The 22,795-nt window shown below is 46.2% G+C and overlaps 7 protein-coding genes across 11 annotated transcripts; 3 read left to right on the top strand and 4 right to left on the bottom strand.

The window, feature by feature from the left end:
* The first annotated feature begins 1,095 nt into the window (after nucleotides 1-1,095).
* LOC9641564 (germin-like protein 1-3) lies at nucleotides 1,096-2,920 on the top strand. Of its 2 annotated transcripts, none has more exons than XM_024676113.1 (2): nucleotides 1,096-1,499; nucleotides 1,808-2,920. In XM_024676113.1, the coding sequence occupies exons 1-2, from the start codon at nucleotides 1,155-1,157 to the stop codon at nucleotides 2,111-2,113; spliced, it is 651 nt and encodes a 216-aa protein (XP_024531881.1). In that variant the 5' UTR covers nucleotides 1,096-1,154; the 3' UTR covers nucleotides 2,114-2,920. The 2 variants fall into 2 exon arrangements, with proteins under 2 accessions (XP_024531881.1, XP_024531882.1); XM_024676114.1 differs by having other exon boundaries at nucleotides 1,096-1,504; nucleotides 1,813-2,920.
* LOC9641563 (serine/arginine-rich splicing factor SR45) lies at nucleotides 2,687-6,804 on the bottom strand. The gene is made up of 10 exons (XM_024676130.1): nucleotides 6,625-6,804; nucleotides 4,131-4,242; nucleotides 4,032-4,078; nucleotides 3,660-3,949; nucleotides 3,546-3,602; nucleotides 3,336-3,485; nucleotides 3,209-3,281; nucleotides 3,095-3,150; nucleotides 2,992-3,045; nucleotides 2,687-2,928 (listed from the first exon to the last, which is right to left on the bottom strand). Exons 1-7 carry the CDS (start codon nucleotides 6,802-6,804, stop codon nucleotides 3,248-3,250), a joined length of 870 nt encoding a protein of 289 aa, XP_024531898.1. The 3' UTR covers nucleotides 2,687-2,928; nucleotides 2,992-3,045; nucleotides 3,095-3,150; nucleotides 3,209-3,247.
* Nucleotides 6,805-6,986: 182 nt separating this feature from the next.
* On the top strand, nucleotides 6,987-7,746 carry LOC112346650 (early light-induced protein, chloroplastic-like). Its single transcript, XM_024676129.1, has 2 exons — nucleotides 6,987-7,379; nucleotides 7,453-7,746. Exons 1-2 carry the CDS (start codon nucleotides 6,987-6,989, stop codon nucleotides 7,744-7,746), a joined length of 687 nt encoding a protein of 228 aa, XP_024531897.1.
* Nucleotides 7,747-10,475: 2,729 nt separating this feature from the next.
* On the top strand, nucleotides 10,476-11,386 carry LOC112346630 (early light-induced protein, chloroplastic-like). Its single transcript, XM_024676049.1, has 2 exons — nucleotides 10,476-10,936; nucleotides 11,010-11,386. The coding sequence occupies exons 1-2, from the start codon at nucleotides 10,544-10,546 to the stop codon at nucleotides 11,301-11,303; spliced, it is 687 nt and encodes a 228-aa protein (XP_024531817.1). The 5' UTR covers nucleotides 10,476-10,543; the 3' UTR covers nucleotides 11,304-11,386.
* A 1,207-nt stretch (nucleotides 11,387-12,593) lies between these two features.
* Nucleotides 12,594-14,534, bottom strand: LOC112346649 (pentatricopeptide repeat-containing protein At4g02750-like). Its single transcript, XM_024676128.1, has one exon. It carries the CDS (start codon nucleotides 14,532-14,534, stop codon nucleotides 12,594-12,596), a length of 1,941 nt encoding a protein of 646 aa, XP_024531896.1.
* Nucleotides 14,535-14,592: 58 nt separating this feature from the next.
* Nucleotides 14,593-17,700, bottom strand: LOC9641560 (long-chain-fatty-acid--[acyl-carrier-protein] ligase AEE15, chloroplastic). Its single transcript, XM_024676048.1, has 18 exons — nucleotides 17,559-17,700; nucleotides 17,344-17,508; nucleotides 17,170-17,284; nucleotides 17,027-17,114; nucleotides 16,787-16,974; nucleotides 16,611-16,717; nucleotides 16,391-16,540; nucleotides 16,278-16,345; nucleotides 16,106-16,211; nucleotides 15,906-16,052; nucleotides 15,796-15,849; nucleotides 15,667-15,747; nucleotides 15,467-15,604; nucleotides 15,250-15,409; nucleotides 15,117-15,196; nucleotides 14,951-15,051; nucleotides 14,832-14,889; nucleotides 14,593-14,775 (listed from the first exon to the last, which is right to left on the bottom strand). Exons 1-18 carry the CDS (start codon nucleotides 17,691-17,693, stop codon nucleotides 14,674-14,676), a joined length of 2,043 nt encoding a protein of 680 aa, XP_024531816.1. The 5' UTR covers nucleotides 17,694-17,700; the 3' UTR covers nucleotides 14,593-14,673.
* A 660-nt stretch (nucleotides 17,701-18,360) lies between these two features.
* On the bottom strand, nucleotides 18,361-22,731 carry LOC9641559 (omega-hydroxypalmitate O-feruloyl transferase). Of its 4 annotated transcripts, XM_024676120.1 has the most exons (5): nucleotides 20,318-20,334; nucleotides 20,084-20,229; nucleotides 19,883-20,012; nucleotides 19,395-19,817; nucleotides 18,361-19,327 (listed from the first exon to the last, which is right to left on the bottom strand). In XM_024676120.1, exons 2-5 carry the CDS (start codon nucleotides 20,098-20,100, stop codon nucleotides 18,431-18,433), a joined length of 1,467 nt encoding a protein of 488 aa, XP_024531888.1. In that variant the 5' UTR covers nucleotides 20,101-20,229; nucleotides 20,318-20,334; the 3' UTR covers nucleotides 18,361-18,430. The 4 variants fall into 4 exon arrangements, 3 of the variants coding, with proteins under 3 accessions (XP_024531888.1, XP_002970966.1, XP_024531887.1); XM_002970920.2 differs by lacking the exons at nucleotides 20,084-20,229; nucleotides 20,318-20,334 and having other exon boundaries at nucleotides 19,395-19,822; nucleotides 19,883-19,943; XR_002992541.1 differs by lacking the exons at nucleotides 18,361-19,327; nucleotides 19,395-19,817; nucleotides 19,883-20,012 and adding an exon at nucleotides 20,408-22,731 and having other exon boundaries at nucleotides 20,126-20,250; nucleotides 20,318-20,359.
* Between the last annotated feature and the right edge of the window lie 64 nt (nucleotides 22,732-22,795).

The raw sequence follows: 22,795 nt of genomic DNA, 5'->3' as shown, positions 1-22,795 counted from the left end.
CAGATTGAAACCAATCCGACAGCCACTACGCTAATATTAGTATACGGCATCGTAACCGTACACTTGGCCCTCACATATACACACACACACACACACACACATAGATATATATACATACACACACATACATATATATATATATAGAGAGAGAGAGAGAGAGAGAAACACACACACACACACACACAAATCTTACACATTTAAATTAAATAATTTTCATCTTTAATAAAAATATTTTTCACATTGTCCTACATTATAATCATTCCTATGATTTTTGTATGATTTTTATTATATATCGCTGTGGATAAGTTTAAATTTTTTAATGTTTGGATGAAATAATTTAGAAATAGTAATAAATCTTGTTTAGAAGTGTAAAACAAAACTCTAAGTTATAAAAAAAATTTAAATGATCCAAACCATTTTAGAAATTGGAGAGTATATAGAAAATATTAATTATAATTTTTAACTACTATTTCATTATTTTGCACTTCAACTTTATTGATCTTTTGTATAAATTGAATTGTTTATCTTAGAATGTACTAAAGTAGTGGAAAGAGAAAAAAATTAATGGCCTTTAGACACAAAACAAATAATTTATACATTTTAAGCACTTCTAAAATTTTAGGTGACAAATGGAGTTACTGAATTTTATTAAAACTGGTATCATTTGTTATTTTCTAAAGATGATTCATAGGAGTGACAAAATTATAGTTTTAATGGTTTCAAAACATAAACACATTATTTATACTAATTTAACTAAGAAAATTCAAATTAGAAAAAGTTGAATGGCAGAAAAAATTACAACCATTAGAATGAAGAATATTCTAAAGTTACAGATAAATTTCTTATAAAATATTAATAATAATGACGTAAGTAAGATTTCTTCAACCAACGCTGCAAAGATTTATTCAATAAGTAGTGGCCCACTTCAAAGGATACAAGAAGTAATATATAAGACGTGGGCAGAGCACCACATTGTCAAACACAGAGTGACGGATCCCATCGCAACTGCTGTGTTTCATGGAACCTTCTCCAAGCCTTTCCATCTTTTAAATACTTTCACAACCATCTCACAACTCAATCAAAGAAAGAGGTCACTCTTCTAATTCATCTCTCTCGTTTGTTTCCTCAAGTTCCATGGATCACTCAAGAACACAATGATGATCACACTCCTCCAATTTCTCGTCATCGCAGCACCAATCTTCCAGGTGATCACAGCCTCCGACGCCGATCCCCTCCAGGACTTTTGTGTGGCCGACCTCGCAAAGGACCTCACCCTCAATGGCTACCCTTGCAAGCGAGCAGCCAACACCACCACCGAGGATTTCATCTTCTCGGGCCTTCGAAACTCCGCAAACACCAGCGGCCCATCGAGAGCCGACGCGGTGTTTGGCTTCGTCCACAGTTATCCGGGGCTCAACTCTCTCGGCCTCTCCATAGCCAGGCTCGACTTTGCTCCCGGCGGTCTCATCCCTCCACACACGCACCCGCGAGGCTCAGAGATCATCTACGTCGTGGAAGGGAGCTTGTACGCCGGATTCGTCACCACCCAGAACCAGCTCTTTGCTCGGGTCATCTCCAAAGGCGACGTGATGATCTTCCCGCGGGGTTTGATCCACTGGCAGCTCAACGTTGGTAACACCACCGCCATGGCCATCGTGACGCTGGATTCGCAGTCACCGGGCTTCCAGCTTATCGCAAGCTCCATGTTTGGATCGGACATCCTGGACGAGGTGCTCGTCAAGACCTTCTTTATTGATGAGAATGCAGTTCGGCAGCTCAAGGCTACATTTTCCTAAATAGTTCGGAGATCATCTACGTCGTGGAAGGGAGCTTGTACGCCGGATTCGTCACCACCCAGAACCAGCTCTTTGCTTGGGTCATCTCCAAAGGCGACGTGATGATCTTCCCGCGGGGTTTGATCCACTGGCAGCTCAACGTTGGCAACACCACCGCCATGGCCGTCGTGACGCTGGATTCGCAGTCACCGGGCATCCAGCTCATTGCAAGCTCCATGTTTGGATCGGACATCCTGGACGAGGTGCTCATCAAGACGTTCTTTATTGATGAGAATGCGGTCCGGCAGCTCAAGGCGACGTTCTCTGGCTCCTCCTAAATAGTTCATGGTTTCATATAGAAACTTAGCAAAATAATAACAACCATCTCAACATAGCCCAAGTGGCATATTTGCAAAGGTGACGTGATGAAGTTGGAATTTGCACCTTCACCACTGCTTCAGCCACCTTTTCCCTCGTGCAAAACAATTGGGACAAAGTCTTGCTTGCCCGGTCAACCCATAGTCAAAGTTGATTTCCGAATGGTGCTTTGAATTCGGTTTAACATTTTAATGACGTGCCTTCTGGACACAGATTAACTAGATCGTCGAGAGGCCCAGCAAGATGGCGCAGGTAAACAAAACCATAATCTTTACAAAGCATGTTAACCATGCCATTGTTGAGGACGTGTTCAAGCTTGCCTCTGGGTGGATGATGTTTGCCTCAGAGGTGTCAATCTCTCAAGCTCCTTATCATCTGCCAGGAAGCACAAGAACAATTTACTGGGACCACTGCCAAAAACAAAGGTGTCCACAAAGCTGTGTTTCTGAAGCAGAGGTGTCAAAATGTGGAAACCTTTATCCTTTGTAGCCACAGGCGTTGGAAACAAACGCGAAAAAGCCGTGCTCTCGAACTCCAAGCCAAAAGAGAGGTTGTATTTCATCAAAAGTCTATCTCGACAAAAGCACACAGCCATGCAATTTCAAGCGCAAACAAACTATCAGTAAGTCGAAAAGAAAGAATGCAAGCAAGCAAGCAGGCTATTAAACATGCTTATACAAAAATAAATAATGCAGGAAAAATGCTGGGCAGAGAGGTTGAGGGACTCGCTGTGGAATCGACTTTGCAGCCCGCAGCTCACTTGGCTTTCGTTGCCCTGTCACAACCTCAAGAATTAAGACTGTTCTTGTTCTGAATTGATTGCAGTTTGAGAGCTTACTGGTTGGTGTTCTTTGGAGAAACAGGACTTCGGCTGGGACTGCTGCTGGTAGCTCTACAATCAAAGAGAAAGTTAGTGGAAAGCGAAGACAGCGAAAGGATACCTCTTTGGACTTCTGCTTCTCGTAGATTTCCTTGCTCCCCCCCGGACAGGTGATCTCTGCTTTTGCAGCAGTGAGAAAACAAAAACAGGATTGAGAAGTATTACAGCTACTTACTCTTCTCACTGGACTAGGAGATCCGGATGAGTAGGAGCTTCACCTGCCCCGCCTGTTTGGTGGTGATCTTGCTCTGGAAAGACAGTATTCTGTTAGCCAGCAAGAATTTGAAGCAAGGACAACAAACCTTCTAAAAGCCGAACGCGATCTGGAACGCGATCGCATCATCCGCCTTGGAGGCGAGCGCATACGCCTCGGTGGAGGGGTCCTTGAACGACGTCGAACTGGGGAAGACCTCCGTGGTGGTGTACGTACTCGCCTGACTGGAAGTGGTGACCTGGTTGCGAATAGTACAGCGGTAAAACCTCAGAACACATAAAGCTTTTCTATTGCATACCTGCGCCTGTAAGGAGCTGGCGATCGCTGACGACCCATAGGCCTTCGTATTGGGCTCCTGCAAATTCATATAGCGCATTAGAATCACGATGAGGACGGCCGAGAGAAAATTTACCTGTTTGGAGACCTCCGTCGCCTTCGGAATCCTGGTGAAGGTGACCGTCGCCTTACCGGCGACGAAGCTGGTGGCCTTCGTCGCGGTGGCGCAGCGTCTCGTTTTGGAGACACCCCTCGTGCCAGGGATACCTTTCTTGTAAGCTTTACACTGATGACGAGTCCATACAGAAAAAAAAAACAAAGAAAAGAAAGAAAAAGAATGCCAACCCCATCCATGAACTGTTGAGCTTTTTCAACATCCGATTTGCTCTTGTAATCCACGTACGCAAATCTCTTTGGAAGATTCACCTGGAAAGAGGGGAAATTTAGAAGAAAAAAAAGAGAAGCCTACGCGAGAATGCTGTCAGGAAGAAGTGTTCTTTATCCTTACCGTCTTGTCCATCGCAAGATCCACAGCAATAATATCCCCATAGTTCCCTACACAAAGCAAAAAGATCAAAGTTTCGCGCTAGAACCCATGGGAGCCTACCGAAAATCTCCTTGAGATGGGACTCGTTCACATTCCTCGAGAGCTGGCTGACGTGCAAGCGGCTGGAATCCTCGGCCGGCTTGGCCAAGCGCTTTCTAGGACTGGCGCTCGTCTATATATATATAAAGCTCTATATATACAAAGTGATAGTGGGGAGGCCTGTTGACTGTTGGATCCCAGGCTCAGTAATAAAAATCATGTTGGCTAATTAATAACAGGCATGTTAGCTGAAAGAGAAGAAGTTCATTGGGTGTTGTGGGTGAAAGCCATGGATTAGAGAAGACACACAGTCCAAGAATCACATTGCTCCTAGGACAAGAGAAATCTGCCCATTGCCTTGGATCCATTCCCAATAACATGTACTCTTAGCATTGTCAAGTGTGATGAAGGATGATTGTGCTGAAAATTGCACTGGGTTCACACCATATAAAATTTAGCCCACAATCATTTAGAATCGACACTTCTATCACTGCTGCATTACAGCCTAATGCTTCTACCTCTGGAATTGACCAGTACTAGAATTACTCCAAAACTTCCAGGATCAAGACCAAGAAAGTAAGTTAGATGTTGACATTAAGTATCATCTTTGCAGCATCATGGCACTACTTCCACAACAACACCTCAGCAAAACAGCTTGTAACTACTCTCCACCAAGCTCCTAGTGAGCTGCAATTAATTATCAGCCATGGTCATGCTATGGTGGTGCCAAATAAACTTATCACTTAGCTTAGAAAACATTAGGAAGGTCCCGTGCTTAAACAGGTGTTGCAGTGACTCTAAAGATGTCTATATGTTTTAAATAAACAAGTTATGCCTTTGAAAAATACTTGATAATTTGTAGTGAGAAGTTGAATCTGTCAACCTAGTTGGAGCTGTCATTCAATAAAGGAATCTAATCTGATCAACAGTGATAAAAATCACTTTTTGGATATACCAGAAAAGTGATGTTGTCCCTATTGACAAAGCTTAGGCTCATATTTTAAAAGAAATCTCATGTGGCTTGCTCAAGCCTCTCTTCCATAGCAAATATCTCCTCCTGTCTCATACCAATCACTGTGTTACATGTAATCCTTTTGTAACTCAGAAAAATTGACAGAAAATATATTTTGACATTGGTGGGAAAAGGAATGCATGTGCCTTCCTTATCAATTTGTGGACTTTTTTCTTAACCAATGGCTCAAGAAGAGGATTGAGTTGCTTCAATTGTGGATAATAATGTTTGGTGAAATGCCTTTCAGCTCCAAGTAGTCTCATGCAAAAACATTTAAAAACTCACCAAGGAAATCTTGTAAAACTTTCCTCTCCTCAATGTCAACTCCTTCCTGGCAAACAATAACTTTGGCTCATTATTTTTAATCGGCAAATCCATAAGAATTGTTACCAATTCAGCCAATAAGACTTGCACCTTCAATTTAATCAAGTTCATTATTGTGTTGCAATCTGTGGGATAGATTCTCTTAGTTGTCCACAACCCTTGCTGCATTGGTATATCATCAACATCATTTGATGTGTAAGGAACATGCTCAATGCTCCAAGATGACAATTGAGCTAAAAGGTGATGAAGGAGTTCCCAGGTAAGGTGAGCATGTTCCCGCCCAGAACAGGCGAGCCAGGTCTTAGCCTGGCAAGTGAGTTCTGGAGGGAACGAGCAAGCCCGTGCCCATGGAATGGCCTTAACAAGCTGTGGCGAGACTGTTAATAAATACATGGAAGAATGTTATTTGAGGATAAAAGGGTTCTCCAGAATTGGCACCTGGTAGCCTGGTTCTCCAAAACCTAGCAGCTGGCAGCTGGGTTCTGGCAGTTGTCAGCCACGTTTTGGCAGAGAACTTGACTTCATCGGATGGCTACCAATGGCTAGATCAAATTAATGGGCGAGCCATGGCCTGTTAAGGTAGTTTCTTATGAAAAACTTGCAATCCAAAATGTTGAAGCTGAACCCTCCCACTTAGTTGCTTGGAAAGAAGCAAAAAACCCAAGTGCATGTAAAGATGCTTGACACCCAACATAAAGCTTACTCAACTCTGCTTTATATTTGCATTCATTAGCTAAAGTTATTGTGATTGTTTGCAAGAATGAGTTAGCTTGCCATTATTGGACTTTTTCCCATCACAAAATAAGGAATGAGGACTAGAAAGTGCTTTTTTTTTCTTTGTCTTTGAGTTATATGTTATCCTTAATTTTTCTAAACATAAGCAAATTGAGTGCATTGTGAAAGATGTTTTTGTTAGATGAAGGTAACTTAGAAGACTGATCTTGAGAAGTTAGAGCATATATAACATCACCAGAAAGAGGGAATTCCTTTAGTAGAACTTGAATATGTGATTACATAACATTCAACAATACTGAGAATCCCTTTGAAATGTGTATATGAATGAAGCTTTGCCAAATCCACACTAGATAACCAGCTCTCAAGTGGATTACAAAGTCTTTTTTTCATCTTGTTTAATGTTTGAAAGTAGTCTTGAAATTTGCCTTTTTTTCTTCGTGATACCGGGGAGATAGTCATGTTTGATGCACTAGACGAGCACTCGAGTCTTTCTAACTGCATTACATTAACACGCTTATTGTGCAGACAAAAGAGCATCCCCGTGTACGAATTCGATTGGAAAACGAAACGAAAGCCCAAAATATCACACCTTGCATTCTCTAGAGAAGTTTCGCCTTCGGCCATTTTCACCGCACAAGATGTGCGACACATACAGTGGACACGAGCAAGATCTAAATTTTGCCACGTACGGTCCCATACCGTATAAATATCTGTGTGCCCATTTATCTGAAACGTAAAAGAAAGTAGCCCATTGTAAATTCATTGAACAGTTGAATTTTTTGCTAGCTAACTTGCAGCTCAAAACAATGGCACTCGTCTCAGGCAGCAGCATCACAGCTCTCTCTTCTTCCTCGCTCATCTCTAACAAGCTTCATGTCCAATCACAATCGCCCACAAGCTCCATCGGGACAAGAAATCTAGTAGTAGTAAGAGCGTCCTCGAACAAATCAAGGGATGGTGGCGATGGCGGCATCAGCGGCGTTCTCGACGGCACCAAGAAGGAGATAACCCGCGAGGAGGTGCTCAAGAACCAGGCCGAGAACGAGTCGGAGAAGCGCTCCGTGTTTGGAGCCGTCCCATCGTCCGGATCATTCTATCCCAGGCCAGAGGTCGAGAGGCGACCAGAGACTGGCGATCGATCGTTCCCCAGCTTGATGGCGTTCGATGGAGCCGGCCCGGAAACGATCAACGGAAGACTGGTAAGCGATTGGTGATTTTTCTTCGCGTTTTTTTCTAGATCAACCAAGTAAGTAACGTGAACTTGTCAAACAGGCAATGGTAGGATTGGTGTGGGCATTCGCAGTGGAGCGAATGACGGGACAAACGGTGGCGGAGCAGCTCTACTCTCCGGGGAGCACTGGTCTTTTCCATTTCCTAGCGGTGGCACAGCTTTTCGCGTACGCGTCGCTGGTGCCCATGTTTAAGGGCGAGAGCCCCGACAGTAGATCAATTGGGCCGTTTAGAGCCATGGCGGACCGCTGGAATGGGCGAACAGCGATGCTTGGATTCCTCGCCCTGGTGATCACCGAGTTTTTCACCAAGACTCCAGTGTTCCACATGATGTAAATTTTACTTAAAACGTAATTGCCATTATTTGAAAGAATGCCAGAGCTTGATCCTGCCTGCTGGAATGTAATGCTCGCTACTTATACACTTCCACCATAGTGCCCAAGTCGGGCATCTTGATTATGCACAGGAACTGCTTGTACGATTGGTTTTATAAAAATTGGCATGAGGGTTTATGCCCTCTTTCATTTGACCCTTCAGCACCGACACAGTTTTGACGTTTCTATTTACTCAGCTTGTGGCTCCTCAAAATTAGGGTGACCTTGTGGCATTCAAGAACAACTATCCTGAGAATAACCAGTGGAGTTGTGATGGCATGGTGTTGATCGAGTTCACTTCTCTGACTAAAGTTTAAGCTAGCTAAACTGAACTCTTTAAAATTTTAGATAAGTATAAATATAAACATATAGGTTGGAAGCTTTAGATTTTGAGCATTCGGAAAAAAAAATAATATCCATTGATTCTTACCCATTTATTTCAAAAAGTATCGTTAAGAAAGAGTGAACATTCATTAGACTCTGTTAAACAGAGTGGGGGAAGATTTGTTTTTGCTTATATGTAACTTCCCTTGCTTTGAGTGATGGATGATGGAACTATTATTGTAATAGCCTGTTGATTGCTTTCCATATTGAGTTCATTTTATTTGCTTTTTTTTTTGTAAAGAAAATCAATGATGCCCAAGGAATTTGGTATACATTAATTCAGCTCCATATGTTTTTTTCATCTAGTGGGCTGAAAAAAGAATGGAAAGTAAAAATATTATCATTCTTACTTTTAAAAAATATGGCATTTTAAATGTAGATGTTAATGAAAGTACTTGCCAAGATATTTGCATGTCTTTAATTTGTTTAGCTTTGTAAGTTGTTTTTATAAATTCATGATGCTCACTAGGGTATTATTTACTAATTGGTAAAAAAGAAAAAAAATTGCACTAACTCCTTTCCATAAATGTATATGTTTATAATAAATAGAAAAAGTGCAACTTAAAAATAATTCACACAAATCTACTAAATCCAATACAATGATTCTTTAAAATTCTTATAATCTTTTGGGCTTGATTCCTATATAGATAATTGCAAGTTTATTTTGGTCATCTTATAGATTTTTTCATTATTATTAAAAAGCACTTTTTTGTCTCAAATCTAATATGAATCAACATTCATGATTGTTGTTATCATGAGTGCAATATTTGTTTTTTATTTGATTTTACAAGACAAAGTTCCTCTCTATACAGATGTGCTGGTTTAAAACTCGCCCAGCATTTGAACTCTGGGGTGTCAGTCTCGGTCCTGACAATCCCTTGAATCAAGAGAGAAGCAAAGGAAGCTGTCAAGAAGATTTTTCTTGATACAGCATTGAGAAAAACTCTAGACGCAGCAAAGTAGCCAGTGTGGAAGGTATTTGTAGCATACTAAATAGCACACAGGTTTATGATAAGTCGAGCTACCTCACATGGAAAGAGCCTGGGCATGTCAAGAATGTTAAAAGAGCTAAGAAGCTTTTGCCCAGTTCCAAGAGCCCTCTACTTAGGCCTTCTCACAGAAAGATGGAAAACAGTCCTATTGAGGAGGCTTTCATCTAGTGCAAGATGAAAGAAGCACAAGAAAAGTGGAAATTAAAAGATAAACAGCAGTTATTTTGTGTAAAATGTTTTTTTTCTATATTACTAACAATGCAGTGACACTTTGGAAGTCATGGCCTTGTGTCGCTTGCAACTCTTTGATGGTGGTGTAAAATCAAAGGCATTTCAAGAGATGATGGCCAAGTAAGCAAGCTTGCTAAACAAACTTTAGTGTAAGCTGGACAACTTTATCGAGTGAAAGTGTGAACCTTTAGTGTACTTTTGACCTCGTTAATATTAACTTATTTCATGTTGTGAGTGCTTGGCTTGGCCCTCACAATGTGTGTGATGTTTTTTTTTTAGTCTTAAAATCGGAAACAAAATTAGAATATTCTAAAGAAAATCTGGAAGGTGCCAAAATTGGTAACAATCAATGCTGAGAAGGTTCAGATTCTGAAGTTAGTATGTTCTGTTGGTATTTTCTAAAGCCTCCACTGATCATGTTGGTATTATAACTCATAGTGCTGGAAGTGGGGAGAATTGTAGCATGGGTGAAAAGCAGCTACTTTGTCTGGCAAGGAACAGAACGGAGATTGTGGTTCTAGACGAAGCAATTGCCTCAATCGATGGTTTGGTGCCACGGAGAGAATCACAAGAAAATATAAGCGAGCATTCAAGGCAGTACTGTGGCTCACAAGCTCTTTACCATCTTGCGAACACAGACTGCATTTTGGTTCTTCAAGACTGTATGAGTTTTCCATGATTTTCTCTTTTGTTTCTCTCAACTCGTTTCTTTTTCTTTCTCGTGATATACAGGAGAGATAGTCAAGTAGACATGCTCTCAAGTAACCTTCCTTGGCATTTGCCACTTTTTTTGCAAGTCCATCAAGACCTCCAGCATGATTAGATCTTGCTTATTAAACATGTCATACATAACTATATACAGACAATTGTTTCAGAAAAAAAACAACATCCTGCTGTGCTAATGGTGAAATGAAACGAAAGTTCAAAAATATCACACCTTGAGAACTTTTACCTGTGGCCATTTTCACCGCACAAGATGCGACACATACAGTGGACACGAGCCGAGACCTCAATTTTGCCACGTATGGAAAGTCAAATTTGCCACGTTATACAATCCCCACTCCGTATAAATACCTGTGTGTCATTTGCCAAAGAAAGTAGCTCATTGTTGCACTGTTGAATTTTTTTCTAGCTAGCTCCCAGCTCAAAACAATGGCACTCGTCACAGGCAGCGGTATCGCAGCTCTCTCTTCTTCCTCGCTCATCTCCAACAAGATCCATGTCCAATCGCAATCATCCACAAGCTCCATCGGGACAAGAAATCTAGTAGTAGTAAGAGCGTCCTCGAACAAATCAAGGGATGGTGGCGATGGCGGCATCAGTGGCGTTCTCGACGGCACCAAGAAGGAGATCACCCGCGAGGAGGTGCTCAAGAACCAGGCCGAGAACGAGTCGGAGAAGCGCTCCGTGTTTGGAGCCGTCCCATCGTCCGGATCATTCTATCCCAGGCCAGAGGTCGAGAGGCGACCAGAGACTGGCGATCGATCGTTCCCCAGCTTGATGGCGTTCGATGGAGCCGGCCCGGAAACGATCAACGGAAGACTGGTAAGCGATTGGTGATTTTTCTTCGCGTTTTTTTCTAGATCAACCAAGTAAGTAACGTGAACTTGTCAAACAGGCAATGGTAGGATTGGTGTGGGCATTCGCGGTGGAGCGAATGACGGGACAAACGGTGGCGGAGCAGCTCTACTCGCCGGGGAGCACTGGTCTTTTCCATTTTCTGGCGGTGGCACAGCTATTCGCGTACGCGTCGCTGGTGCCCATGTTTAAGGGCGAGAGCCCGGACAGCAGATCGCTTGGGCCATTTAGAGCCATGGCGGAGCGCTGGAATGGGCGAACCGCGATGCTTGGCTTCCTCGCCTTGGTGATCACCGAGTTTTTCACCAAGACTCCAGTATTTCACATGATGTAAAATAGTTCCATCGTAGTTTAAACTGTTCTAGATTTTCACTTCACTACACTTACTACATCCAAGTTATCCTGCTTCGTTACAAAGATTGCTGCGTGGGAACGATGCTCTTTCGAATCGAAATTGACAAGATTCTTGTGGCTTCATCACGCTAGAGTTCTCAAGCTCCAACGGAGATTCCCGCCCGCAAGAACCCTAAAAACTTGATGGAGCCACACAGCAGCGCTGGTCCAGGTGGCGATGGCGCCCTCGTGAGCGAAGAGTGAGCTTCTTTTTGAGATCCAAAGGCACGGCAGCGCTTACGGCAGTCTCAAAAGAACTACGCGGGCATGGCTCCTCACGGCTTTGCTCTCCAACTTACTCACGCGATTCTCTCCAAAGCCCGTCGACGGAGAACCACGGAAGTACAAAGGCAAAGCCACCTCCGCTCGCTGCGAGCAGCAGCTTAATGGCGTGATCAAATGCTACAGTTACGATTTCAAGCTAGACAAGAGTCTTCCCAGCGCTGTTCTTGTCGTCGTGCAAGGCGGGCGGGACGAAACCAAGTGGCCGGACTGTATGTACCAGGCACCGAGCCAGGCGGGCATGGGGACAGCGATCAGGAACTCGTCGGCAAACAGGCTCCACTGCCTGGTGCTCGGCGATGGCTGGTGGGGCTGTGCAGAGTTCCATCCTCTCGGCTACGTGATGGTCAAGCCCGGCAAGCCCGGAAACAAGATCTCGAGCAGCAGCGTCAAGGAATTCAGACGTCAGCTTGAATCCAAAGGGACGATCAAAAGCGGTAGTGCCAAGCTCCTCTGGGAGAGCTTCCAGCGCTATCCAGACAAGAAGAGCTTGTTGGTGGAGCTGGAGGAACGAGTGAGGCTGCGAACCGAGGAGGCGGCCAGGGCACTCAACGCCAGGCTCGTGCACAGCGAGGAGATCGAACGCAGCTTCTCGCCTGTGACTGAGAAGATAAGACTGCTGCTCGTAGGAGCGATTGTTTGTGACAGCACGGCTACGAGAGCAGCATTCTGAGCTTCCCGGTGGCGCGCAAGGTAAGCGCCAATGACAAGCTTCTTGTTTCGGGTCTCCTCCGGATGTTTTTTGGCAACCGGGTGCTGCACTGGACGCTCCCTGGGATCCAAACACTGGTTGCCAAAGAGCTGGAAGAGAGAGTGGATGCTATGCTAATGCCATAGCCTTTGTTACTTTTCGTGCTGCCGAGAATCGATAGCCATGAACAATTGAACAACCATCACGACTGATGGTCGAAGTTTGAGATCTTTAGAACTCATCGACTCTAGCTTAGAACTAAGAGACGATCATGTTGGCTGCAAGGACATAACCAGCAGCTCCTCTCGGATCCTTGTCAATGACATTCTTGGCAACGAAATTCCCAAACTCAACGGAGGATCTGCAGCTCCTACATGCCCCCAAGAGGCACTTCCAGTCCCCAGTCTCGGGCTCGAAGGGCATGGTTTTGAGCAGCTCCTGGGCAGAATGCAAATACCCGGCTCTCCCCAAGACATCGATCATGCACCGAAAGTGGAGCTTCACGGGCTGTACATGGAAGTCCATCTCTATCGACACGAAGCAAGATCTTGCCGCGTAGACGCTGCCAACGTGGCTGCATGCCACGAGCGCACAGCCAAAGCATCCATCCACGGACACGTCCATGGCGTTCATGGAGTGGAAAACGTATAGTGCCTCGTCGGACCTGCCGTTCTGTGCGTAAGCTACAAGCAGTGTGGTCCATGCAACCACGTCCCTTTCGGGCATACGCAGGAACAAGGACCCACAATGACAAAAATGCCCATTAATGGCAAATGCGGTCATAAAAGCAGTCCACGACACCAAATCATGATTTGTACCACTTTCAAACAGGTATTTGGCGTCTTCTACACAGCCATTTTCTGCAAACGCGCTGATCATTGCCGTTTTTATTTCAGTGCTCTCAATATGTACAGCTCTATAAAGTTGTTTTGCCTCGTCTAGGTGCCCCATTCGGGCGTATGCAGAAATTAATGCGCATAATGGTACAGTGTTTTGCTCCGGCATAGTCTCAAAATAGATTCTCGCTTCCTCTAATTGGCCCTTGCAAGCAAGAAAGGATACCACAATATTCCAGGATACCATATTTTTCTCGAACGCAGAATTGAAAAGGTCCATGACTCGCTCAAAATCCCCATTCGTGGCAAAAGCAGTCAAAAGTATGTTCCACGTTACAATATCTTTTTCAAAAATATAATCGATCATGATTTCTAATTTCTGCATTCTATTAGCTTTCGCCAAGGCTGCGAGCGCGGCATTGCACGCCAAAGTGTTCCAGTACGGCATGCAATACAGCAATCGTAAGGATTCTTCCAAATACCCATACTGGGCAGCTGCGACAACTATGGTTGTCCACGACACTATATCTCTCCATGGCATCCTATTAAATATTTTCTTTGCCTGATCTACATGACCATTGTTACTATACGCAGCCAGGTAAGCATTCCATGCCACGAGGTCGTGCTTCGGCATCTGTAGAAAAATACTTTGAGCATATTCTGGGTATCCGGCGTCGGCATATGCTCTGATCATGGAAGTCCACGCTGCTAGATTCCCCTCCGGCATGTCCTCAAACACCAGCTTGGCGGCATCCAATTTACCGCAATCTAAGTAGAGACCCAGCATTGTGTTCCAAGAAACTAGATTTCTCTGGGGCATATTCTCCCAAACCTTTTGGGCATCATTTGGCATGGCCATTGCGGAAAGTAGACTATTCCACGAGCAAAGATCTCGCTGGGGCATTTCATGAAAGAATCTCTCGGCCTGGTTTACGAGCCCGAGCGTGGCATAGGCCGCAAGCAAAGTATTGAAGCATACAAGATCTCGTTCGGGCATCATCTCAAAGATATGCTCTGCTAGAGAGAGCGAGCCGGCTCGAGCGTACGCTGCGAGCATCGCAGTCCACGGCACAAGATTGTGCAAAGGCATAAGATGAAGCAGTTCTCGGGCGCTATCAAGATGCCCAGCTTGGGCATAAGCAGAGATAATGGTGGACCATGAAATGAGATTCGGCTGAGGTATGCTCTCAAAGGTTTGATGGGCTAAATCTAGCAATCTGTATCGTGAATAAGCCGCGAGCATTGCATTACAGCATGCAGTATCTAGCTGAGGCATTCTTTCAAAAACACGTTTCGCTTCTGGCAATTGCCCTTTCCTGGCATAATCACAGATCGTAACCGTGCTCGATTGTATAGAGGCCATTTTATCGCATTGTTTTTGCCGCGTAAGAATTTAGCCTTGTGTACGAGGTTTGTAGCTCTCCATTGAAGTGAAAATGGCTGTTTCACATAGTAAGTTGTTATTACGGTTTAAGCATGATGAATCATTGTTGTACACATATTTATAATGTCTTGTTGAATAGGTAGTCGATTTGGTTCCGGTAGCGCGTTAAAATGGCGTCCCTGCGAAGCTTCATTGTCGGTGTCAATAGCCCATTCTCCATCTGAAAATATACAACCCATTTCAGCCAGAGCGATTGAGCTTGAAAGTTAAATTTACTGTGAATGGTTCATTCACGATGACAAAGGGCCCAATCTGGAAAGAACAACTTGACGTACTGCACATAGAATCCAAACATATTAGAAGTAGCCGAAGAAAGTCGGGAGCGTATATCATACCATCTTTGAAGTTCTTCTCGAACCAAACTCTTCAAATCATTTGCAGATGTGGCTGCTGTATCCTTGCTTGCAACTATCAGTGCTCCAAGGCGCCTTTGGTCCTGTACAGACAGCAAAAGTACGTTAGATGAATCTCACAAAAACGAAACCAAAGAATACAAAGTACCTGACCGACAACCATGATTTGATCAATAAGGCTGCTTTGCAGTGCTGCCTCTTCAATCTCTGTTGGCTCCACGTTCTCACCTGAAAAATGATTCTCATGAATACTTGAGAAAAGCAAAAGCTTACACCATAACCTGTTGAGAGAACAATAGTTTCTTTTGCACGCCCCTCCAAGACTAACATTCCTCCACATTTTCTAGCAGCGCCAGTTTTCCACACTGGGGCGACCCAGCCAAGATCACCCGTGTCAAGCCAGCCATCACCGTCTATGGCTTTTTGTGTTGCATCGGGATTCTACGCGACAACAAAACTGAGCGAGATGTGATGCAAGAGTGAAACTCGAAAGCAAACCTTGTAGTATCCTTTCATAACTTGTGGACCACGAACCGTCACTATTCCTTTGTTTCCATTAGCCAAGGTTTTCCTGCTTTCGGGATCCACAATTTTTACTTCAGTTTCTCGAAGAGGCATTCCAACTGTTCCGAGAACCTGAGAACAAGAAAACAAAATCATGTTGGAGGCTCTGTGTGAGCAGCTCGAATAGAACTTACATTGTCGGAGAAAGCTCGAGTTGACACTACGGGAGAGGACTCTGTCAATCCATAACCATTCAAGAGTGTGATGCCGACGACCTACAAAAACTGGTGCTGCTTGCAATCAAACCAGAAATGTATGAGTACCTCGAAGAATTTATCGACGTGCTTAGGAAGACTGCCACCTCCACTTATTCCTGCCTGTTTGAGATCATCAAAACATTAAAACCTTCTTCAGATATCTAGCTTTTTCCCACCTTTCGAATTCCTATCGCGGCTCGGATCTTGCTGAATACAATTTTATCCCCGAGAAAATGTAGAGGAGACAATATCATAGCCATTACCCCTGCAAGAAAGCATTCAAGCCTGTTTGGATGCTCCCTGGCTCTAGTGAGAGATCTTCCCTGTACATCAATGTGAGATATAAATTGATTCAGCATATGTTGATGTTAATAACCTCGGAAATCCGTTTAAGATCCTTGAAAAATGAGCTGATTGCCATAAATCCCATCACGAGCGCTCTCCTTAAGCCAGACGCTTTCGATAGCTGCTTTTGGACACCGCTGCAGCATGGAAAAGCTCAGCTTTAAGAGATAGAAAAAGAAAAGGAGCCTTGGAGAATACCGTACCTGTATAGAGTGTCATAAACAAGAGGTACAGAGACAAAATACTGAGTGGGATAAGCTTGTAAATCGTCCTGCGCATCCATGAGAGTTACAAATCAAATGCTAAACTAGTGTACCTTTAAAAACTTGACACTGGTGTAAACTTGCTCGATTCCACGCGTGAAAGTGAAGTACTCGGCTACTCTTTCGTACATATGCCATGGTGGAAGCAAGCTCAGAAATCTATCTCCTGGTACGGGTTGGATACATTGATCTAAATACTTCATCTGTAACAAAACGAATCTCGTAAGATCGTCACAAAAGCTATTTGATTCGAACGAAGTATTTCACAAGAACCTGGTGAATAATATTTGCATGTGTAAGCATCACGCCTTTCGGGTTTCCAGTTGTTCCACTTGTGTAGACAATGGTGGCAACATCCTGAGGTTGGATGGGAAGAGCACCTTGCAACAAAACGCAGAAATAAAGCCAGTATCAATGCCTGAGAGGGACGAAGCTCCAGAGGATTTTACTTGTCGTGCCAGGTTTTTCTCGGCTTTTCTGGCCAAGGGAAATGCATTCCTCGTATGTAAAGACGGGAAATGCGAAGCTCTCTGGCTTTTGTCCCCAGAGAAGGACAACGAACTTAAGCGACAAAGAATCGTTAAACCGTGCCTCGAGCCTCTTGAGCAGCTCGGGAGTGTCGATGACAAGAGCTACGCTGCGAATGGAAACCACGAGAGTGAGGAAAAAAAGCTAAAAAGAAGAACTACCTATCGGAGTGCTTGAGAATATAAACGAGCTCCTCGTCGGATGATCTTGAGCCTCGAACGGCATTTGCTGCTCCCATGGCCATAATTCCTGGCAAAGCTTCAAGTGTGGGGCACGAGAAGACTTAAGTTTCGTTTGTCCATACCTTGATCGGCGATGAGCCATCGGCACGAGTTGTCAGCAAAGAGAGCAACGTGTTCATCGGGCGAAACACCCAAGCTTCTCATGGCTTCCGCAAAGTTGAGGATGGCCTCCTCGACCTTCCCACTTAGAAAACTCAGTCACTTCTAATTTTCTCGGAAGAAAGGGAAAAATTCACCTGGAGATAAGTCATCCGGATGGGAGGATCGCGACGAGGGTCGACAAGCGCGACCCTCTTGCCATATCTCTCCGAGCACGATCGCCACAAATCCGGGACGGCGCGCCACTCATCGCGGCCATCGCCAGCGCCTTTCTCGAGAAGCGAGGAGGATTTCCTCGAGTGCTATGGACGGCTGTTAAGCCCTAAAACACGGAAAACACGAGAGAGCTCACCGTGACGGTCATGCATGCCGCCGCCCCCGCCCCCGCCGCCGCTCGCTGTGGGCGTGGTCGGTCGCGACAACTCCCTAGGGCAACGCTAGGATGAATTGCTGCCGCCATCGCCCTGGCGCCGACGGACGCAGCCATATCCCAACCCGTGCTTGTGGGCTAGTCAAATATTTATATTTCAAATGGTAAGAATATACCCTCGTTTGCGGAGTGAATTAGACCGAGGTCTCCTTTACTCATCCGACACTCTTCCATTCTCAACACTGTTGGAGTCAACTCTTCATCAAAGACGAGAATGCTTGCGATTCTTTTCACTTTCGCCACGAGTCCTTCCTCAAGTATAGATCTCTCATCATTTTTCGAGGGACTCCTCGTCCCCTTAACTGCTCGAGACATACATTGCTTCGTCCTCTGCTCCAGATCTTGAAAACCTCTGCTGCTACTCCAAATGCAAACCAGTCAATCCCCACCAGAAACTCTGGAACCGCGAAAAGCTGCTCTAAGCTCTGTTTTCCTTTGCGACGAGCTGATCTTGAACGATTTTGTGAGAAGTGGACGGGCTGATCCACGAGCAGTAACATGTCTTAGCTCCGTCCAAATGCCTGAAAGTTCTGTCACTGTAGTGTGTATAAATCCGTCAGAAAAAGAAAAAGAAACCATTAATCTCCTTTAGCGAATCGTGTCCGCCAGACAGTTTGATCCACCAAGGTCCCGCTTCTTCTCGCGACTTCGGCCTTGGCGGGCGAGAAGAACAGCTGAATTCTTTCAATGGATGATCATGAGCGGGGCTTTGACCTCGCTGTTGTACCAGATAAAGTATACAAATACTTCCACTTGCTGACAGATTATAGAATCTTACTGTACAAACAAAACACTCAGATACTGAGGCACTCCTCCAGCTTTCTCATCTTGTGAAACTCCATCGCCATGAACACGTCCACGCCGCCATCCCCTTTGCAGCTGGACAGCACCAGCACGTACTCGGGCCTGTCGTTGACCGGGGCCGCGATGTACGTGGGCGCCCCCCATCCAAAGTCAACGCCATCAAAAGGCAGCTTTGACCAGGGTGTGATGATCATGCCGCCGGGCAGGTCAATGATCCCGTGCCCGTTGACCTCGCACCAGTCGATCTCCGACCGGATGTACTCCTCGTTCACGCTCGCGATTGCATCCCGGACCTTGCGCACACACAGCGACAGCGAACCATTGACTACCGAGTCAACGGTCGTGTCAACGCACGGCGCCGCCACCACCGCGTTGCCCGTGAAGCCGTCGGGCAGCGCCGGGCTCTTGAGCTTGTCCCGGATGTTCATCGCCACGAAGAGCTTGGCCCTGGAGGATGGGTCCATCCCAAGAGCGGTGGTGCGTGCCTTCCAGACGTGGCCTGTGAGGGCCTCAAAAGTGGAGCAGCGGGAGACCTCTCCTCCCTCAATAGCTCTCTTTTTGAGAAGATCGAGCTGCGCGAGAGAGAAGGAGAACGTCTTGAAGGCGTGCACTGGGGGCTTGGAGACGTCGTACGAGGCCGGGTTGAAGAGCAGCCTCGCGGGAATGTCCGGGAGACTCATGAGCTCCGGGTGGGCGTAGGAGATTCTCGGTGGCGACCGCGAGCGGAGGGTCGTCCTGTCGGGAGTCATGGTTGCCTTGGCCGCGATGGACTCGCCGCGAGAGATCCTGCCGATGTCGCTGAAGAACTGGCATCCCGAAATCCCATCAAACACGATATGGCTGGTGTAAATCCCGACAATGAATCCCCCACATTTGAATCTCGTCACCTTCAAGAACACAAAGAAGAGCGATAAGAACAAAGAAAGAATGAAAAGAGAGGAAGTTCTGGCTTACCTGGATAGAGAACAAGGGGATATCTTCGATCCTCTTTACATCAACCGGGTAAACGAGCAGCTTCCGGAAGTCTGGATTGGGAATTCGCAAATCGCCCAGCTCGGCGATGGTGGAATCGCAGTAGGCCCCGGCAAAGTCTGCCCCGGCTCCATTGCACTCCACCTCAAGCCTCTTCTCTTGCTCGTTCACTCTGAATCTCCCCGCCGCGAAGTAGTATGGAACGAGAGCTTCGGCGAGAGCGTTGCGTACGTTGTCCACCACGTCTCCCGTGTCCGGGGACTGGACATCGTACATGAAAAGCATCTCGACGTGGAAGAAGAGTTGCTGGTCCAAGTTGCTGAGAAATATGGTCTGGTTCTTGGTGGGACGCGCCGGTTTGATAGTCATTGGCTTCTCGGCGTAGACGTTCAAGCGCGAGGCCATCTTTGCTAGATTTTCACGAATTAGTGAACACAGATATCAAAGCTTTCACTCGTGAAATCACATACCACGATCAAGAAAGAGCTTGTTCTAGCTTTTCCCGGATGAAGTGAAGCGAGTTTCCTGAAGATGAGAGTGCTGCTGCTGCTGCTGCGGATAACATTTAAACCGAGAGCTCGGCCTGCTAAAAGTTGGTGGCTGTGCATAGAAAGTCGCAAGTCAAATGTGTGCTGGACCAAAAAAGTATCCTTTGAAGAAACGCACTTTACCTCTTAGATGTAACCATGAGAAGTTCACTTTACTGCACCACTTCTGGGCGACCAAAATGACCGATCTACCGCATAGATCTGCCGACAAGCTTGGGAAACGCTGCTAGAAAGTCAAGAAATCTTACCGCGATATCCTATTGAGAAATCTAGCAACTGAAGTTAGTGGGCTGCGAGAGTGGAAAGTCAAAGGTTTGCTGCACCAAGAATCCAGCAATATCCAAAACATCTTAATACCTTCTTCCAGAAGTCCACGAAGGTGTACTGATGCTTATCTTCCTGTAGAATTGGATGTTACAGTGAAATCACGAAACAATGGAAGCTTACCTTTTCTAGCTCCTCCAAAGTTGAAAGCTTGCCGCCAGGAAATTAGCTAGACAAGAATTTGGTCCTTCGCTGCGGAATAGATGTTTGACAGCATGATATATGACGACGAGTCCTCCGGCTCACATTCAATCACACTGCAAGCAACTCTCTCGGCTTGCTTCAAGCTCCCCGCGACTAAACATCCAGCGAGCACCGTCTTCCACGAGCAGCTGTCCGGCACAAACGGCATATCACCCACAAGCTCCCGTGCTTGATCCATGAGGCCGGAACGCGCTAGCATGTCCGCCATGCAAACGTAGTGATCCCTGGTATACGCCACCCCAAAGTCCGTCGCCACCGAGAAGAACCACTGCCTCGCGTTGCTCAAGTCCCCCGCGTGAGCACTCGCCGAGAGAATGCTCACGAACGTAACGTCGTTTGGATGCACGCCTTCCAAGCACATCCGGAAGAAGAGCTCCATGGCCGCGTCGAAGAGTCCATTGTCGGCGTAGATCCCAATTGTCGCGCTCCACAGCACGACGTTCTTCTCGCGAGTCGCATCGAAGATCTCGCGCGCGGTGGCGAGGCGAGCAGATCGGCCGTGCATGCTCACAAGTGCGGTGGCGACTGAGCTATCGCTGCGACAACCCGAGCTGGATATCAAATCCTGGAGCAACCTTGCCTCGGATGGAGCGAAGTGAGATGCTAAGACGCCGATAAACGTAGCTCTGTCCGCCTCAAATCCTTCCAGATCCATCTTTGCTAGAAGCTCGATAGCTCGCAAGCTTTCTCCATTTCCTGCGTGAGCTGAGATCATGGCGTTCCAGCTAGCCGTGTCCCGGACGGGAATTCGATCGAAGATCTCTCGTGCTTCCCGGATAAGTCCCTTCTGCACGAACTCCGTGAGCATGAGCGTCCAGGACACGACGTCTGATCCAGGCATGAGATCGAACAAACCCCTCGCAAGATCAAAGCGACCGTTTTGAGTGTATGCTGTGATCATCGCGTTCCAAGCCACCTGGTTCTTCTCTTTGATCCTGTCGAAAGCATGGCGAGCGAGTAGAGCTCGGTGGCATTTGCCATACATGCTGATCAGCGCTGTTCCGATGCAAACGTCTGTTTCCAGGCCGGACGCAGCGATCTCGGCGTGGATGGCTTCGCCCAGTCTCAGTTCTTCGAGTACTCCACAAGCATAGAGAGCAGTGATGAAGATTGCTCTATCTGCGGTATCGCCACCGTCGAGATCCATAACTTGGAGCAACCAGAGAGCGGTCTTTGCACGGCCGCAGTGGAGGTTCGCAGCGATAGCGATGTTCCAGGACACCAAACTTCGCTCCGGCATTCGCTGGAACAAAGCATTTGCGGCGTCGAGATCTCCGTTCCGAGCAAATGCTGATAGAAGACTGTTCCACGCGATGGCGTCTGGACTGCTGATCCGATCAAACACCGCGATGGCTTTCTCGACGCTCCCCAGTCTGTCATACATTTTGATCAGAGCAGTCTGGATCTGGAGATCGAAATGGAAACCATGCTGCGAGATTTTTGAGTGAAGGAGCTTACCTTCATCAGAAAATCGTGATGGATCCAGCTCGCTGCGGTCAAATGCGTCGAGAAGAGCCACGAAAGTCAGCCTGTTTGGATAGATTCCCTGCCGCTCCATCGCGTCCAAAAGCCCGGGCATCCGATCGATGTCGCCGGCCCGAGAAAAAGCGGCGATGATCACATTCCAGGAGACCTGATCACGCTCGGGCATTTTCTGGAACAAAATCTCCGCTCGTTGCAAATGCCCGTCTTGGGCAAATGCTGTGATTAAAATGTTCCACGAGAAGACATTCCGCCTGGAAATCCTGGAGAAGGCAGCGTATGCCTCATCCGTGCTACCGCAGCTCCCATACATCTGGACGAGGAGATTCCCAAGAAATGTGTCTTGGTCTTGCCCGGTGTCGCGCAGAAATCCATGGAGCTTCCTGCCTTCGAGGAGATTCTTGGCGCTGCCCCATTGCCGGAGAAGAGCCGCGCACTCCCCCACGGAGAGAGCTGCCCTAGAAGAAGACGAGGAAGAGTCCACCAAGCCTCGTAATACCATAGAAGAGAGCATTGTCCTCCATTGCGAATGTATTGGACAATACAAAAACTAAAATTCTTCGTATGCCTTGTACCTTGCAAACGCATGAATTGTAAGCGCAGTGGAAAAATCTCGAAGCATGAGAATGCTTGTAAACCTCTTCTTCATCGCGGCACCTCAGATCGTTGTGATTTCTTCCGAGTGAAAACGTAGTAATTCTTGTTGAGACGCTCCATGGCGACGGACATGGTGAGTCCCAAGATCTTCTTTTATTACTCGCTAAACGCTTGCTTCCTTCCTTTTCACTTATCACTTATCTCCAGCTTTCGAAGTCGGAGTTGGCA

Source organism: Selaginella moellendorffii, unplaced genomic scaffold (genome assembly GCF_000143415.4).
Source record: "Selaginella moellendorffii unplaced genomic scaffold, v1.0 SELMOscaffold_16, whole genome shotgun sequence".
Classification (NCBI taxonomy): Eukaryota; Viridiplantae; Streptophyta; class Lycopodiopsida; order Selaginellales; family Selaginellaceae; genus Selaginella; species Selaginella moellendorffii.
This window is presented reverse-complemented; position numbering and strand designations above follow the sequence as displayed.